General features: G+C 47.7%; 1 protein-coding gene across 1 annotated transcript in view; it reads left to right on the forward strand.

The window, feature by feature from the left end:
• USP45 (ubiquitin specific peptidase 45) overlaps positions 1-17,763 on the forward strand; it is a 2,087,971-nt gene that overhangs the window by 170,593 nt on the left and 1,899,615 nt on the right. Inside the window, exon 4 of the mRNA XM_086926622.1 lies at positions 9,200-9,303. Coding sequence (XP_086782748.1) covers positions 9,200-9,303 — 104 coding nt within the window. The remainder of the gene's footprint in view (positions 1-9,199; positions 9,304-17,763) is intronic.

Here is a 17,763-nt window from a genome sequence, read left to right on the forward strand (position 1 = left end):
AGGTACGAACAGTACGGAAAGAAAATGTTCTCCTCCCTAAGTTTGGGGTTGCAGTCAGTTAACACCGCGTGCCTCTTGGGCCGTTATACCCACTCTCTGTGGGACACGGTCACGGCCGTGCTGCCACAATGTCCGGAGGAGGCCCGGACTAAACTCGCCGAAGCCCTTGCGAAGGGTCGAGATGTGGCACGTTATTCTATCCGATGTGGACTGGCTACAACGGACTCGCTAGGTAGAGCGATGGCAACGACGATGGAGATTCGACGCCACGCCTGGCTTAGGTCCGCCAACTTTTCGGATGATGTCCAAAACACCCTTATGGACATGCCGTTTGATGGCCGTCGCCTCTTTGGCGACAAGGCAGACCGTGCGCTTGAGTGCTATAAGGACTCCAGGGCTACGGCCAAGTCCTTGGGCCTGCCGGCCCCGCGCCAGCAACCTGCTGCCTTTTGCGGCCAAGGAAGGGAGCCCCCACACGTCCTGCCAGCCACAAGCTGCAGACTAACATCCAGCGCAGTGGCAGACGTGGTAACCGCCTTGGCGGTGCCCAAGGACAAAGGCGAGGCCAGTCCACATCCGCCTCAAAGCCTTCCTAGTCCGAGCTTTCTGGCCCACATGACGCCAGTGGGGGGCAGGGTTTGCTATCACCTCCTTCACTGGCGCAACATCATTTCGTTCAGGTGGGTGCTTCAAATCGTCCAAAGGGGCTACTCCCTCCCCTTCGAGGCGACCCCTCCAGCCATGCCACCGCAGTACCACTGCGTGTCGGGGGATCACTTGAATCTTCTGCGAGAGGAAGTTACGGCCCTCTTGGCCAAGGGGCCCATCGAGCACGTTCCTGGGCCAGAAGTAGGGTGTGGTTGTTACTTCCACTACTTTCTGGTTCCCAAGTAGGGCAAAGGGGGCCTACGCCCTATCTTGGACCTGCGGAACGTCAACGGCTTCCTCCGGAACGAGAAGTTCAAGATGCTGACTTTGGCTCAGGTCTTAGCTGCCCTGGACCCGGGAGACTGGATGGTAGCGTTGGACTTGCAGGACGCTTATTTTCACATCCCCGTCCTGCCGGCCCACCGGCCTTACCCGGGGTTCACGGTAGGCCACGAGCACTTTCAGTTTACCGTGCTCCCCTTCGGCCTTACCAGCGCCTCACGGGTGTTCACAAAAGTGATGGCGGTGGTCGCAGCTCATCTGCGCAGGTTAGGGGTTTCAGTCTTCCCCTATCTGGACCACTGGTTTTTGAAGGCGGGCTCACCCCAGACAGTCGTCAGCCACCTCCAGGCTACGGCCGACCTCCTGCACCTGCAGGGGTTCTCCATCAATGTGCCGAAGTCACACCTGTGTCCCTCTCAGAAGCTACTCTTCATTGGATTGGTTCTAGACTCGCGCTGTTTCGGGTTTATCCTCCCGAACAGCGGGTTCAGGATATTCAGGCTCTGATTCCGATCTTTCAACCGCTATCCCGAGTCTTGGTCAGGTTGACGCTGCATCTTCTGGAGCAGATGGCCTCCTGCATCCTTCTGGTGCATCACGCCAGTTGGCGGATGCGGGCTCTGCAGTGGGACCTGAAGTTTCAGTGGGCCCAGCATCAGGGCAACTTGTCCGACCATGTCTTGATCTCGGAGGGCACCGCAAGACAGTTGCAGTGGTGGCTCACGGACCGCGATTGGGTCAGCGGCAGATCCCTCTCCCTATCCCAACCGGAGCCTGTAGTTGTGACGGACGCGTCCCTCCAGGGCTGGGGGGGCCACATTAGAGAGGCGGAGATCAGAGGCCTCTGATCTCCGGCGGAGTCCTGGCTCCACATCAACCTTCTGGAACTGCGGGTGATCCGCCTTGCACTGAAGGCATTCCTCCCCTCTGACTGGGGGAGTGTAGTGCAGGTGTTCACGGACAACACCACCGCCATGTGGTACTGCAACAAACAGGGCAGGTTGGGGTCGTAGACCCTATGCCTGGAAGCTCTGCTCCTCTGGCAGTGGCTGGAACATCAGGGCGTGACCCTGGTGGTTCAACCCCTGGCAGGTTCCCTGAACATCTGGGCGGACAAACTCAGCTGCCTGTGCATGATGGATCACGAATGGCCTCTGAACTCTGACGTGGCGCAAGGCCTCTTTTAGCAGTGGGAAGAGCCTTAGTTAGATCTATTCGCCACAGAAGAGAACGCGCAATGTCATCAGTTCTGCGCGTTGGAATTTCCAAGGCGGCACTCGCTCGGAGACGCTTTTCGTCGCGAGTGGAGCTGCGGTCTGTTGTATGCCTTTCCGCCTATACCACTTCTGCCCACAGTGCTGAAGAAGATCAGACGCGACCGGGCCCAAGTTATCCTTGTGGCTCTGGACTGGGCGCGAAGATACTGGTATCCCGAGCTACTCAGCATGTCTGTCGATCCCCCGATTTGTTTGCCTCTTCAGGAGGACCTTCTGTCGCAGCAGCAGGGGACGGTCCTCCACCCGAACCTGTCCAGTCTCCACTTACATGCGTGGAGATTGAGCGGCGGCAGTTGAGGCCATTTGACTTGCATTCTGAATTCTGTAATGTGATTCTGGCAGCCAGGCGTCCCTCCACGAAATCGGTATACGCCTGCAGGTGGAACAAATTTGTGGCATGGTGCACAGCAAAGGCTGTGGATCCTCTTTCTGCCCCTCTTTCAGAAGTTCTCCTCTTTATTCTCTCTCTTGCCCAGCAAGGCTCTGCTCTGGGCACTATCAAGGGCTACCTCTCTGCCATTTCCGCCTTCTTAAGGCTCCTCTTTGTTCAAGTCCCCAGTTGTAAATAGGTTTTTTGAAGGGCATCACTCATATGTTTCCTCCTGTTCCTTTCGTGATGCCTCAGTGGGACTTGAACCTTGTTCTGACTTACCTGATGTGCGCTCCTTTCGAGCCACTTCATAACTGTCCTCTTCGTCTCCTTACTCTCAAGACTGCATTCCTGGTTGCCATCACTTCTGCCAGGAGAGTGAGTGAGCTCCAGGCTCTTTCCTCTAAACCTACTTTCCTTTCTGTTCATCCGGACAAAGTTGTGTTGCGGACGCGACCCTCTTTCCTGCCCAAGGTAGTCACAGCCTTCCACATCGGGCAGTCCATCACCTTCTTTCCGCCTCCGCATCCCGACGCGCAGGGGTACTGCTACGCAAAATTTTCCGGATCCAATCTGACGCCAGGGGATATTCTAAGGTAAGGAATCTAATACTAACTACTGTTTCTTACAGATATATCGTTACCGAAGGTAAGTAACTTGTGCAACAAGTTTTTTTAATTTTCCTTTAGTGCACTATAAACCGATCCATTCCTCTGCAGTTTGTTTGTCTTTAGAGTTGATAAAGTGAATTTCCTCATTTGCAAATTACATGCATTTTACTGAAAAGTGCATATGTCAGTGCTGAATAACATGCACAAACAACACAAATTAGTAGTAGATAGTCATATCTAGATATTAAAGACACATGAATGAAGTAACATAATGTATTGACTTTAGTTAGCCTGACTACTGATGCTATGTTAATTGTCGACTTTACACGTTAGGGATAAGAGTCCTGTTTTTCTCATTAAACTGTTATTTTTGCACAAGTTGTTTTTCTCTTTCCACTGCAGCACTGTCATTTCACAGAAGCCTTCTGTTAGTTAACGAATAGGCATTTCTTTATGTATGAGATAACTGATGGTGAGGTTCTCACCGGGAGGAGAAGGGATTGCAGTAAACATGACACGTACAAGAACTATCTGAACCACAAGAGTTGATTAAAGTATCAAACCAAAGACCTGATTTCATAGTGCATTGTGAAGACGTGAGGAACTAGGAAGTTTACCTGCTCCCACAGTTTGCTAGAAATCTATTGTTTCTTGGGAATGGCGAATATAAGATTTGTTGCTGTTGATGTTTTGGTAGAATTATATTAGTGTGTGTTTCTTAGATTAGTTAGGGCCCATCAGAGCCCTTCTCCATCTGTATTCATCCATATTTATTTTTTGCCCATCTTATTGGTATTTATCTATATTTCCCTTTCTCTTCCAGAGACCAGGTGGGGGGCTTGCTGCAGAACTTGAGAAGCAGACTTTAGGAATGCCTGCTTACTTTAAGCTGAGAATACTTTCCAGCGTGGGCTAATTTCCATTGCTTTACTGCTAAAGGCTTCATGTCATTGTATTTGTGTTCTCTCATCAGAGCTCTTCATTTGGGTTGCTGGACCTGACACCTTACCTTGATTTTGAAGATAATTGCCCTTTATATCTTAATATCCCCATTAATTTAGATTAGGGATTTTCCTTTATGGAACACTCTTGTTGCATTTTCTCTATTTTATTTGTAATTCTTACTAATGTGATATGTTATCTTGTCTTAAAGTATCGACTAATTGATTAATTGAATCTATAACAGTGATGACTAAATGTAATACTTATTAAATGAATAAATTGGTTTGAATTAATTTGTTAATAAAACCTTTTAAACCCCCACCAAATCTATGTATCAATTTGTGTGAAGCCCCAGTTGGACTTCACTGGTGTTTGATGTAAATGATTATGCCTTATCATGTCTCCTTGTAAACTAACAAAGGTCCATACAACCAATCCTGGGGTTTATTTAATGATTAAAGTTGACGATTAAGATACAAGAATCCCCGTTCTGGCAGAGCCTAACAGCTTATCGCCTTAGTCCGCTGCCATCTTTTCTCCTCAGACAGTTTGTTTTACGCTAACTCCAAATGCATTTTGAAGCTACTTGTATATTAAGGATGTGAAGCATAAAAAAGGATGACTGGTAATTCGAGAAAAGACCATGGCACACTACTAGCACAACACTCCTCCAACCACCTGTATCAAGGCCACTCTCTTGGTGGTATATGGACTGAGATTCCCTAAACAACATTGGACCTCTCTGTTCTCCATCCTCTCCAATCTCAACAATGTGTCTCATTGCTCTTCTGAAGTCGATCTCTTCCACAAATCTTACAAACAGTATAAGGTGTAGGATTGTGGAGACCACTGAATTTATGACATTCCGTGTCTAATAGTCCACAGTGGATTACAATGAAGTAAGTATAAGTTCAAAAAATAAAGAACTGAGCAGTTAGTCACTGAATGATGTCAGGGGCTGCACCAACCAGATCTATTTTAGTCAGCATTCTATCAGAAATGGTCATCCTGTCTCCAAGCAGTTAAAGTCGGAGATCATTTTTGCTTATAAATCATCCAGTGAGCGTTTAATCTTCTTAAATATGGTGCTTTGAATTGTTTTATATCTATCTAATAGTGTTTAGGCTGGGAGCCGAACAGCTATGCTGCCATCCAATTTGCCTCCAAGACAAACGCCTATAGTGTCAAGCTTCTCCTTTTGAGAACTTTATACTGTAACAAAACACGGAAATCGGTACTTCTTACTGGCCATATTCATGTTAACTTTACAGGCTGATCTGAAGATAGCACTTTTGAAATAATTTATTGTAATTTACATTCTTGTCTAGTTGGTCTTCACAGCAGTCTCTCTGATGACCAGGTACTAATTTTGATATGGTTGTCACAAGATCTCCTTTACTTACTTTTGCCTGTGGGGACACTAGAGAAGAGGATATTCTAACATGATTTGTCTCCCATGTATCTATAATATGATGGCTTGTGACCTGCCCTTAGCATGCCATTCCCAATGAGAACTAAAAAAGCATCTCCACAAATGCCGTCTGAGATGTTGAAATAGTTAAAACTTGTACATTTGCTGATCACATTCTTAGTCTGAGGTGGAGTCTACCCGAATCTGGGTCTGAATCTCTGCAGTTTGCTCCCGGCCTACTCCTCTGATTGGCTTGTGCCTTCCCCTTTCACAGTTTTTGTGCCCCCTTGTTCTGCTTTTGCCTTTAACGCTGCCCCCTTTAATTTATCTCGTCTGCCATAGCTGGGAAAGACCAGCTGCCGTGCTCCGGTCGGAGCTGCTGCGACAGGGTGCTCTGCTGCTCGTGCATGCACACCTTCTCATCGAACCCGCTCATTTTTTTTCTGATGATATAATCTACCTGCAACATATACAGCCCCCCCCCCCATTGCTTGTTTAATTTGTTTTTCCTTCTTGACGTTTCTGCCTCCCAGCTCTTGCACGCCCGACTTTACCCTGCGTCTCACCGAGGAGGTCTGCTCACGCACATTCTACCCTGTTGTATTCACATCATCCCTGTGAGCACTCCCGCGGCTCCACTCTCCACAGAGAGTAGTGCACTTTGTAACACTCACTTGCAGCCTCTGTACTCTACTATACACACTCAGTCACAATCTGTACTCCCTATGTAACTCTTCCTTTAAAGAGGGACACCTCCCCAGCCTCGTACTCTCTGCATTGCGTGACATTCATTAGTGTCTAGTTCCGCTAAGCGCTATATCGATCTCCTGTATGTATTCTAGGGGAACGTTCACGGTGCTGTGAGTTAAACCAGAGACCTCAGTTCCACATGACTGTGAGCGTCAGCAATATGAGTTTATTAGGCATGTGAGAGGAAGACTGATCACCAAAGAAAACATTAATTCTGTGTTAAATATAACCCTGCAGCTGTACTGCAACTACAACGTGTCAACAACATCAATAGTCACAGACACACTGCTGACACCTACGGTGGTGTGCACACCACGTGCACTCTGTCACGCTCAGCCTTCTGAATAAAATGCAACGACTGGTAAATAAACAAAACGGTGAAGGTGTCTATGAAGCCAGCTCTAGGTATTGCTCACCGTATGAATACCAGAGCCATCATCTCTGAAACTGCTGTTAAGCACAGAACCGCTTTAAAAGTTTGCATGGCTAACGTAGCCATCCCCACTTTTCCCCCCACCACCACCCCTGCTCTGACCTTCAACAGGTATGCCTTCTGTGTTTGTACCGTTCCCATAGTACTTGTCACACTTTGTAACACTTAGTGTAGACAGGTGTATGTGACTATAAGCACCCCCGTCATTTTCTCTCCAGGTGTCCCTCTTTACTGTTGAAGACTCAATTTCATGCCCCCCAAAACTTGACTAATACCTTGTTTTGTATACAAACTCGATCTGATGTCCTCCCCAACACTTAGAATACTAATAACTTGTTCTACATATAGCACTTCATACCCCACTTCTCATTTTAAAGTCTGCTGTAATCCAAAATCGTATGGTGTTAATAAAATGTTATAATGTTCCTAACATATAAGATCTTTTACAATTTCTCCTCTTCCATTGGTCTTATGTTGTGGCATTCAGATAGCTACGGTTTAAATAGTTAAAATCTACTCCTCTGTGTGCTTAGAGCAGCTTTCCACATATTATGGGCGACCTCTCCCAGGCATTGAAAGCCCCAGATACCTCTAGTTCTCATGCTTTTGCCTATCCTTGTAGTCCCCTACTCTTCTATTCCTAGCTCGCCCCATAAAGTTCTTTGTGTACTCCAAGCGAGTTTTAATTCAGAAGTTGTAATAAGTTGGAATGAGCTCTAATAGTGGGAAAAGCTCAAGGGGAGAATGTTCGAGTTGTGGTGCCGTGTTTTCTAGCGGGTATGTAGCAAAGAACAGCGCTTCCATTTACAAGGATAACATTTAAAATTTTAGTGTATGCTTAAAAATGTATGTACAACCTGTCATGAGTTATTCTCTTTACAGTGAACGTAAATTTAGTATGTGAATTAATGAATGTAAGACCCCCAAAATTGATTGAATCAATATATTCAGCAAGTGCAATTTTCACTCCGACACGAATGCTGCGATTTGGGAGTCTGGGGGCCGGGGACACAGACCATGAATGAATAATACTGTTGTAATATCAATAAAACCAGCCCCATAGCCGTACCCAAATGCATTAACATTGCCACCGCCTACAGCTCTCGGATTGCTGAGACCTATTGGCTTTGCCAATGCTTGTTACTTCTCTGCCACTTTAGGTTTCAACATTGCCACAGACACATCCCAGTAGCCACACATTCTCTTTAAGAACTCTACTTAGAGGAAAGATCTCTCCACAAATCCGCTCCCTAGCTTGTAATTGATCCAGGCCATTCATACACAGTACGTAATCAAGTTGTTCCTCCATGCTCTTTAGTTATATGGCACCCAGAATTCTAATCTAAAATGTCTTCCTTTGCTTTACTGTTCTTTTTTTCTTAATGCCACCTCCAGGATGACGGGATCTTTTTTGAGAACTTAAAATTAAGTTGATTTACTGTATATTTATTTTCTCCTAATACCTTTATTTACGGCAGACATACGCCCACAGCAGTTTTATTGTTCATTAGTCATGTACTCAGGACACTTAGTTCAACCCGCAAATAAATTACTAAAATAAGTAATGTGCTCTACCGAAAGGACAGACGGAGGTTGGATTATTTTGCAACAAGTTGCTGCTTTAGGAAAAGAATATTCAGCTTCTTTAGGAAGTGGACAAGGAATGGAGGCTGCTGGATTTGAACTGAGCAGGAATCCTGCCCAGCTCGTGAGGAGTGATACATACAATGTACTGCTTCTTGAAATAGAAACCATGATAGTTCAGGTATGACAGAGGATTTTATACCTTTTCAAATATTTTCCTCTTTATGATCTAGAAAGGAAGACATAGAAATCCATTCCAACTTTGCTTATTATGTTGTACCAGGCATAAGATTTATAGCAGTTACCCAATTTGCACATCCATTTTTAATAGTAAGGGACTTTTTCTTTCCCTATTAATCATGTACCATTTTTCATTTGCAGCGGTGTTTTTGACTGTAATCGTGTTGTTAAATTCCTGGCATTAATAAATGAGCTCAGCTTGATGTCTGAGTGAGCAGTGGTTTGCAGAATTTGGAAGAACCACTTTTTGTGGTGTAGTGAGTTTGTTGGACGGGGAGGTTGTTGCTAAAACATCCATGTGTTTACTATTAATCAGCCTTTGGAAAGAGATGGGATTTAGCTGGCAGGTTATTGAGTAAAATGATTGATGGCGCTAGGAGATGCATTTTCGCCCACATTTTAGGATACACTGAACCCGATCATTTGCCCATCCACATACATTTTCTGTGGTCTCTGCTTAGGTTTTCCGAGATTGTTTTTAAAACCTATTGCCTTGTATGGGAATGTTATTGCCAGATTTCAAATGGGACACAATTTATTTCTTGATTTTATCAGTAAATGGTTAAAAAAAACTCTTCATCTGTTTGTGCATCTGGAATTCTACATCTCATGTTTGCCAAAATGTTCTTTTTTGTGAAATGTTTTGATCAGGGGTGCCGTTCAAACGCTGAAGGCCAACATAGTATGAAGCACTTTAAGACGCTACACATGGATACACACTGTATTGTAATCAATCTCAGCACTTGGATTGTATGGTAAGTCTTGTAATAATAACTGCCTCAGTATGGACGAATAATGCTGGGCCATAGTAAATGATTTGTTTATGAAATGTGTATAAAAAAATGTGAATTTGTCAAATGCCTTCTGAACATTTAGGATATCAATATTACCTCCTTTCTCCGAGGTTCCTCATTACCAATAGCGGGCCAGATTTTTTTGTGTTGTCAATGTCCTCTTAGCCACTTTCCAGATTGATCGAGGGCGCTAGCATTGGCATTAGTGGGCCTAACCATCTTATAAAATAGCTTTGCTTACATATTGAACAGTGCAATGTGCTAGATCCATTTTTTTTAACACTTTATTGGTGACCGTGGCTATACATGATCCAATACAGTACAAATAAAGATTCTGGCAGTCTTTTTTCACTGTTTTCTCCAGTCCCCCATCAGTTCAATGCAAGGATATTTCAAAAAAGGCATGTATGAATAACATCATGTAATCAATATCAAAATAAATATTCTGTTGCAATCATCCCACTCCCACACCATACAGAATCATGCCATGTTATTTCCAATTGCATCATATAATCGTGTATCGCTTATTTAAATAACAAACCTACCAAACTTAACCTAACCCATTCTTCCCACTCCCTTCCTCCCACCCAATTTCTAGTCATTCCCTCCCGAACCCAGTTCATCTACATCGTCTTTGAGCACCACTAGATTAACAGGGCCTTTAGGACTAAAATATCGCAATTGTATTCATACAAAAGGGGGCATACATAACAAAGTGTCAGTGATCAAGAACGTCTTATTGAGACCTAGTCAATACAGTTGGGGAAAAATCCAGCGCTTCTAGAGCAATCAACAGAGCTTCCCATTCCAATGCTATCGGGTGCTTGCGTAACCCTCTTTCTTCCTCCCTACAGAGGGCGGCTCCCTCTGCCCTTCACCACAATGTCATGTCCGTCTGCCACGTCATCACTGTAGGGGATCTAGGGAACTTCCACTTCATAGTAATGACCCTGATAGCCAAGACATATGCCATATCTACGAATTTGAGACCAACTTTGTGTGACCGAGATGGGCGATGTAAACCCAATAGGCAGGGTAATACCTCCATAGGTCAGTGTGTTGAGGGTACTGCATATCTCAGTCCAGAATTCACGCAGCTGGGGGCAGGACCACAACATGAGTAAAAATCCAGCTTCGTCCTCTCCGCAGCGAGGGCAGCGGTGAGAGGAATCCGGAAACATAAGGTGCAGTCTCCTGGGGGTAAGATGTGCCCTATGGAGCACCATCGTTTGTATGAGTCTCAACCAGACATTGCATGATACTCTCTTAGGGTGTTCTAATATCAACTTCCACTCCCTGTCGGTTATATCCCTAGCAGCATCCTCAGCCCAGCAAGTCTTAAGGGTCGAGAGCGATAGCGCTGCATGTGTCCTAATCCCTCTGTACAACCAGTGGACCAGATGTCCACCCGGTCCCATGTAATACAATAAGTGTACCAGCTCATTTTGCACAGGTGCAGTTTGTTGTGGCGCCCAAGTAGTCCGTATGTAGTGAGCCACTGTAGCGGGTAACAGGTATAGTCGTGGTGTGGACCCCGTTATTTGCAGAAATGATTCATAATCTAAAAGTACGACATCCCCGAAAAAGGAACCTACCTCTTCCACTCCGCTATCCCTCCAGTCTCGGAGCCTATGACTAGTGAGTCTGCCTTGTGGTGTGGGGATCCCCAATAGAGGAATATTTGCTGCATTGGGTGGGGTATTTGAAATGTAAGATAGGGCCTTCTTCCAACAAATTAAAGCGCATTTTAACAGAGGCGGACAGTCCAGAGGGAGCTTGGCCCTAGGTAGTAGCAGAGCGTGAAGTTCGCCCGGCTAAGACGTTCAGGCGTGAAACCAATCTCGTGTAGGTTTCTGCCTGCTGACCAATATGACAGCCATTGGAGTTGGCAAGCATAATAATAAATGCTCGGAAGTCCGACGCCCCCAAACCACCCGCACTCGTGCCTAATTGCAATTTTTTAAGGCTTATTTGTCTCCGGCCTGTCCCCCAAATGAGGGTAGTCAGAATGGAGTCCAACACCGTAAAGAGAGACCGAGGAAGCAGCACAGGTATGTTGACAAAATAATAAATGAGACGAGGCAGCACAACCATCTTTGAAATGGCAATGCGTCCCATCACTGACAGGGGTAAAAAAGTCCAGAAGCCCACGCTGCCCCGAAGTCTGGTTATTGCTCTCTGAATATCAATTTGGTCTTCAGGTGATCTATATACTTGTATTCCTAAATATTTAAAGGTATCTGGGGCAACTGGCATATTGTGGATGCCGAATTGTATGTGAGTAAATTGTGGCGTCTCTTGGAAGAAGAACCCCACTGATTTCACTGGATTAATTGCCAGACCCAAAAGTCGCTCGAAGGTGTCAAAGATAGCTGATATAGGGTCATGTGTAGTTGTGAGGTCTCTGAAATACAATAAAATATCATCTGCGTAAATATAAATAAGATGGGAAGTGCCTTATACCGGTATGTCCATTTTGTCGGCAAATCCACGCAGAGGGCTCGAGGGCCAAGACAAACAACAGCGGAGAGAAGGGGCATCCTTGTCTCGTGCCTCTATAAACATTATAACTGTCCGATATATAGCGACCAGTGCAGGCTCCGGCAGTAGGGCGCGTGTATAATAAGCGTATCGATCGCAGGAACGTATCTGGGAATCCAAAACGTTCTAATGTTGCAAACATGTACTCCCAAGACAGGGAATCAAAGGCCTGTCTGAGGTCCAATGCCACACAACCCGCAAATGGGAAGTCGTTGACGGCCGCCGACATGACCGAATGTAGAGGACGAGTATTCAGGGATGTACTGCGGTTCGGGAGGAATCTGCACTAATCTTGGTGTATCAGAGAGGGAAGATGAGATTGGATCCGATTAGCAATGGCTTTACTTAATATCTTATATTCTGTTGACAGTAATGACAGCGGTCTATAATTGGACATATCCAATCCGTCCCGTCCAGGTTTCGGTATGGATGCGACCAGCGCTTGCATGGTGGATTCAGGCAAGTAACCGGTGTCAAACACCGTTCGGAAAACAGTTTCCAATACCGGTACTAGGATCTCCGAGTATGTTGAGTAAAACGCCACAGGGAGACCTTCTATAACAGGGGTCTTATTTCGATTGAGGCATTTAATCACTGTACGGATCTCGGCTTGGGTGATGGGACCATCAATGCCCTTCCTAATGGCTTTAGACAGCGTCGGGAACTGCAGCTCCCGAAAAAGTCATTCAAGCTGTCATGATCCAGTGACTCGGGGGGGTGCATACAGCTTCTGGAGGTGGGTACGAAATGCAGCATTTATGCTTAGTTGTGTATTCTCTAATGTCCCATCTGGGTTACGTAAGCAAGTGATATGGGGGGGGGGATCAGGTCGGTCCTGTACTAACCGGGCGAGCAATGTGCTAGGTTTATCCGCCTCAGCATGTTTCCGATGTGTGTATGCCCTGTAGTCTATAACCCTGAGAGTTTATAGCGTATCGGCGTGATCAATGTAAACTTCTTGTAATTCAGCGCGCTTTCCTTGGTCACTAATCACTTCCCTCTCTAGCAAGCGCAATCTATTCTCCACATCCTGTAGTTTCTGATGAACCTCCTGTCTGGCTCCCACTAGTCGCCTTATCGCAGCTCCACCTTTAGAGCGTCCCATTCAATCAGGTGAAATGAGGCAGTGTTCCATTCTCCTCCAGATACTCCGAGATCCGGGAGGATAAAAAGGAACGGAACGGTATGTCCTCCAACAACTGCGGGTTCAACCTCCAGGTTGGCACCCTACCCCAGAGCAATGTCTGGAGCAGAGGTCTATGATCGGAGAATGTTTTAGCTGAGTATTCAGATCCTCCAATAGACGCAAGGATGGACTTAGAGCACAAAAAAGCGATCAATCCTAGTATGAACATTATGCATGGGAGAGTAAAAGGAGTATTCCCTATGTAAACGGTGTAGTGTTCGCCAGGTATCTGCCAGGGACCAACCATCAGACCAGGCCGCAAACATGTCAGTCAGTTTAATAGTGCTGAAGGCCTGTAGTTGGGGGTGGGATCTATCCAAACCTATGTCCAGAATCGCATTCCAATCCCCCCCCTAAAACCCAAGGAATCCCATCCCAATCAGCCAAAGCCCCACCCAATTTCTGTAGGAATTTATCTTGGTCAAAATTCGGGGCATAAATACTCCCCAACACCAACAGGGTTCCGTCAAGCCTGCCCCGTATCAGCAGATACCGTCCTTGCTCATCTACTTTCCTGTCAGTTTTAACAAAGGGAACCCCATGCCGCACCCATATGGCGGCCCCCCTGGCAAATGCAGAATAATTGGTAGAGTATAGACTCCCTCCTCATTTTCTGAGATTCAGTGTCCGTTAAATGTGATGCTTGAAGGAACGCAATGTGTGTTTGATGTCGGAGAAGGAATGCATGTATGCGGTGATGCTTTTGGATGGCACCTAGCCCTCGTACATTCCAAGTGAGTAAATTATAAGACCCTGGGGACATAATAGTAATAGCCATATCTTTTATGGGGACAGAAAATTGGTGCTAGCAGCAAGCATTCGGGTAAGCATGACCAGGTAATCCTAACCCCAAGAACAAAACCTAAACCCGGCGCGGCGCTCAGCATGCACAGGGCCCAACAATAGTACAACATGCAGAAACAAAAACTAACCATGTTGCATACGCTATGAGGGGGATGGCCAGCCACCTGTGCAGTCAGTCTACCTTCCTCCATGAGGCACCCAACGGCTCTACAGTACCCATCCCGGGAGGGGGAGGGGGGGGGGGGGAGAAAAATTAGAAATTATCAGTGTATGTAGGTAAGTAGAGTAGGTCCGAGCCTGCATCCAGTTCTGCAGTAGGGAGGAGTGCCTCAATTTATATAGATCAGATCGCATCAGCTCCCACGCCCTAAAACCTTGGGGAAAATGGGGAGTGTCCGACGGGGCCTCCATCCCACCCCGCCAAGACATGAACAGCCACCATCAGTGGGCCTAGAGTTCAGGATCTATGGGTACAACTCCTCCACCACCCGCCGGGTCATCCAACAGTACCAATATCCATGATTGCATGACTAGCACTGTAAACAAAAGGATACATAGTCTATATTCCTTCGTCCATTAGATCATCCGCCAGTCTAGGTGTGACAGTAGGAAACAGAACAACACTGTGGTCGGAGTCCGAGTGGATATTGCTATCCTCGGAATCTGTAGCAATCTTGTGTTGGGTCTCGCAAAATGCCTCGACCTTTGCCAGCGTGTCCTCGCGATCCCTCCGTTGCTGTACCTTTGAAGGACCCGCACTCTTACCAGTCCTGCCAGGCCTTGTAGATTGGGAAGGTACCTTCTCGGGTGAATTTTGCATGCCCTGCGAAGATGTCTACGAAGCACCGGCCTGACTGGAACCTATACCCATCACTTCAATCCACTCTTCCACGTCGGCTGGGCTTTCAAAAAAGTGTGATTTTTTATCATAAATGACCTTCAAGCGGGCGGGGAACAGCAGTGTGTACTTAAGTTGAGCAGCTTGTAGTTTCTTCTTCACTGCGAGGTAAGAAGCACGTTGTCTTTGCACGACCAGTGTATAATCAGGATAGAGAGAGATCCGGTGGTTTTCAAATTGAATGAGTGCCTTCTCCCTGGCTTTCTGTAATAAGAAGTCACGGTCTCTATAATTAAGGATCCGCACTATCAATGGGCAGGCCAGTTGGGATTCGATGCGACCGCTCCACGCAAAAATACGGGGAGAGACCTTCAGGAGCCACATGTTCTTTAACCATTGTTCCATGAAATCCGCTGCCTTAGCTCCCTCACAGCGCTCCGGAAGACATGACGGTATGTTGTTGCGCCGATTGCGCCCTTTAGCGTCCTCCACCCGTTCAAGTAGTGTGTCAACTGTCACAGGGAGGAAGAGTGGTCCGCCACCGTCAGGGCTAGATCCCTCAGAGTGAGGCCCTGTTCGTTGACTTTATCAGCCAGCTTGCCATGGTCCGCCTTCAACAGAGTCAGACCCGTGGTGAGGGTGTCCAACTGCCACTCCATCGCCGCCCTGGAGTCCCGAATCTCCTGGAGTATCAGATCCAGTTTATCTGGATGTTGACCATCAGCAGTGCCCGACAAGGAATGCCTCAGCGGGGAATCCCCGCCGCAGTTGCTCAACATGGCGCGAGGGGCAGCAGAGACGCTCCGTCTCTCTTGACCTCGTCCCCGATTTCTACCCATAGGGGGAGGGTGGGGAGGGGGCAGGAAATAATCGAGAGACCGGCCTCTCTGGTCTAATAAACACCCAGCAATCAGGCGTCTTCAGTAGCAAAGCAGCAATCCAACAGAGGGGATAGGAGGGGGGGCCAGGAGCAGGTCCCCTTACCAGTGAGGGCGGAGAAGCAGCCAGTTCCCTACCGCCTCAAAGATATCCTGCCAGGCCATGGACGAGCCTGTCGCTGGTGACCGCCACCCCCAAGGCCTCTGCGCTTAGTAGCCGCACAGCCTCACCACGCTGTATCTCTGCAGATGGGGGTCGCAATGCCACTGCAAGGCCTCTGCATCCGGCCCCCAGCAGGCAGCCGCCAAAATCGTCCCAGTAGGTCCTCTCTGGAGCTACCCGGATCAGTCGGGCAGCAAACTCCGGCCTCTGACGCTGCCCCCAAGAATCCTGCGATCCTTCACTAGGGGCCTGCGGCAACAATCCAATTCCGGGGCCCGGAGCAAAAGGCCGCCCTGCGTCGCCCCCCCCCCCCGTGATCGACCGGGCCACAGTAGCAGACAGTGGAGTTCGGCCCCATTCGCCAGCAGAGGACTCTCTGAGCCGCCTTCTCGCAGGCGGCCCCAGGTAGCGCTGCCTCCTGTAGCACCACAGCTCCCGGCCGCAGTCCATGCCTCCCAGACGACAGGCCGTGTCGCTCCGATCTGGGCTCCAGGCGACCTCCAGGGACCCAAAGTTACACCGCAGGAGGTGGCAGGATAAGCGGCACTCAATACAGCCCTGGCGACAAGTAGCGCAGCGCGGGACTCGCGCTCACAGGATCATCCCCCCCGGGGACAGGACGGAGCTCCATCAGGCTGCGTCCACCATCTTGGCTGGCCAGCCACGCCCCCCTACAGTGCTAGATCCTTTTCCAAATTCAGGAGAACATAAATCACTGTCTCAGACACCAAATGTGTTGGCTTTGAAGCAAGTCAATCAATCATTCAGGATTTATAAAGCGTGGGTGATATCCAGGCGCTTGCAGACCCGGGAGGCTATTCGATTAGCTAGGTCTTTAGGGCCATTCGTAATGGAAGTGAGGTGAGGGTCCAAAAGTGCATGGGGAGGCTGTTTAATGTCTTAGCTGCGATGTGGGAGAAGAAGTGTCCTCCACTTCTGCTTCAGTAGATGCGGGGAGTATGGGCAAGTGAATGGGAGGCGAAGCGTAGTCCTGTCAATGGTTGGTGGAAGTTCAGGCTTTGGTTAATGTAGGCGGGTCCTTGGTCGTGTGGAGCCTTGTGTGCGTGGGTCAGCAGCTTGAATTGGAGCCTCCACCTCCCACCTGACCCAACTCTGCCCGTTGTAGCTGGAGTAAAACATCCGAAAGCGACTGGACCGACGCCCTCTACCACCTAAGCATGCCACCACGTGTACCAAGATGTCAAAAGTTTCAACTCCTGGATCACAGACTGCGCAAATATAATCGCCTCATCAAGAAAACCACACAAAGAAGATCCAACCAACAGACCAGCTGGTATACTGGTGACCTCAGAACCACCAAGCACCACTGCAAACTCCTTAAAAGAAGAAGGTGCACCACTAAAGACACTACTGACAGAGCATCCACCAAAACGGCACACAAACTCTACCTCCAACAAATATATAAGACAAAAAAAGAAGCCCTTACATTAAGCTTAGAAGCAGGCTCCTACAGTCACAAAGAACTCTTCTGCATCATCAAGGCATTTAGCAACCCCGCAGCTGCACCCAACAACATAGCCCTCTCTCAGCACCTCTGTGATGATCTTGCAAACGTCTTCCATGAGGAGATGACAAGATCTACAGCAACTTCAATACCCAACCAAATCTCAAGAACTTCCTCGATGAAGACAACTCTACACTCACAAATTACCACCCTCTGCCTCCACACACCCCCTGCCCCCCCCACCCCTCCTCCCCAGGCCACCCTCATTTGACCATCTGGAGCCAACTCATCACCCAGGAAACCATCACCATCATGAAATCAATCCACTCAGCCCCCTCCGACCTCTGCCCCTGCCACATCTTCAACCTAGGAGTAACCCTGATTGGCCACCAATTTGCCATCCTATTCAACACCTCAATGGACACAAACTTTCCCTAAGGAATGGAAACATTCCAAAGTCAAGCCCTTGCTCGAGACACCTACAGCCAACCCCAATGAACTGAGCAACTACAACCCTATCTCACTGCTCCCCTTCTCATCCAAAGC

Source organism: Lissotriton vulgaris, chromosome 6, assembly GCF_964263255.1.
Source record: "Lissotriton vulgaris chromosome 6, aLisVul1.2, whole genome shotgun sequence".
Classification (NCBI taxonomy): domain Eukaryota; kingdom Metazoa; phylum Chordata; class Amphibia; order Caudata; family Salamandridae; genus Lissotriton; species Lissotriton vulgaris.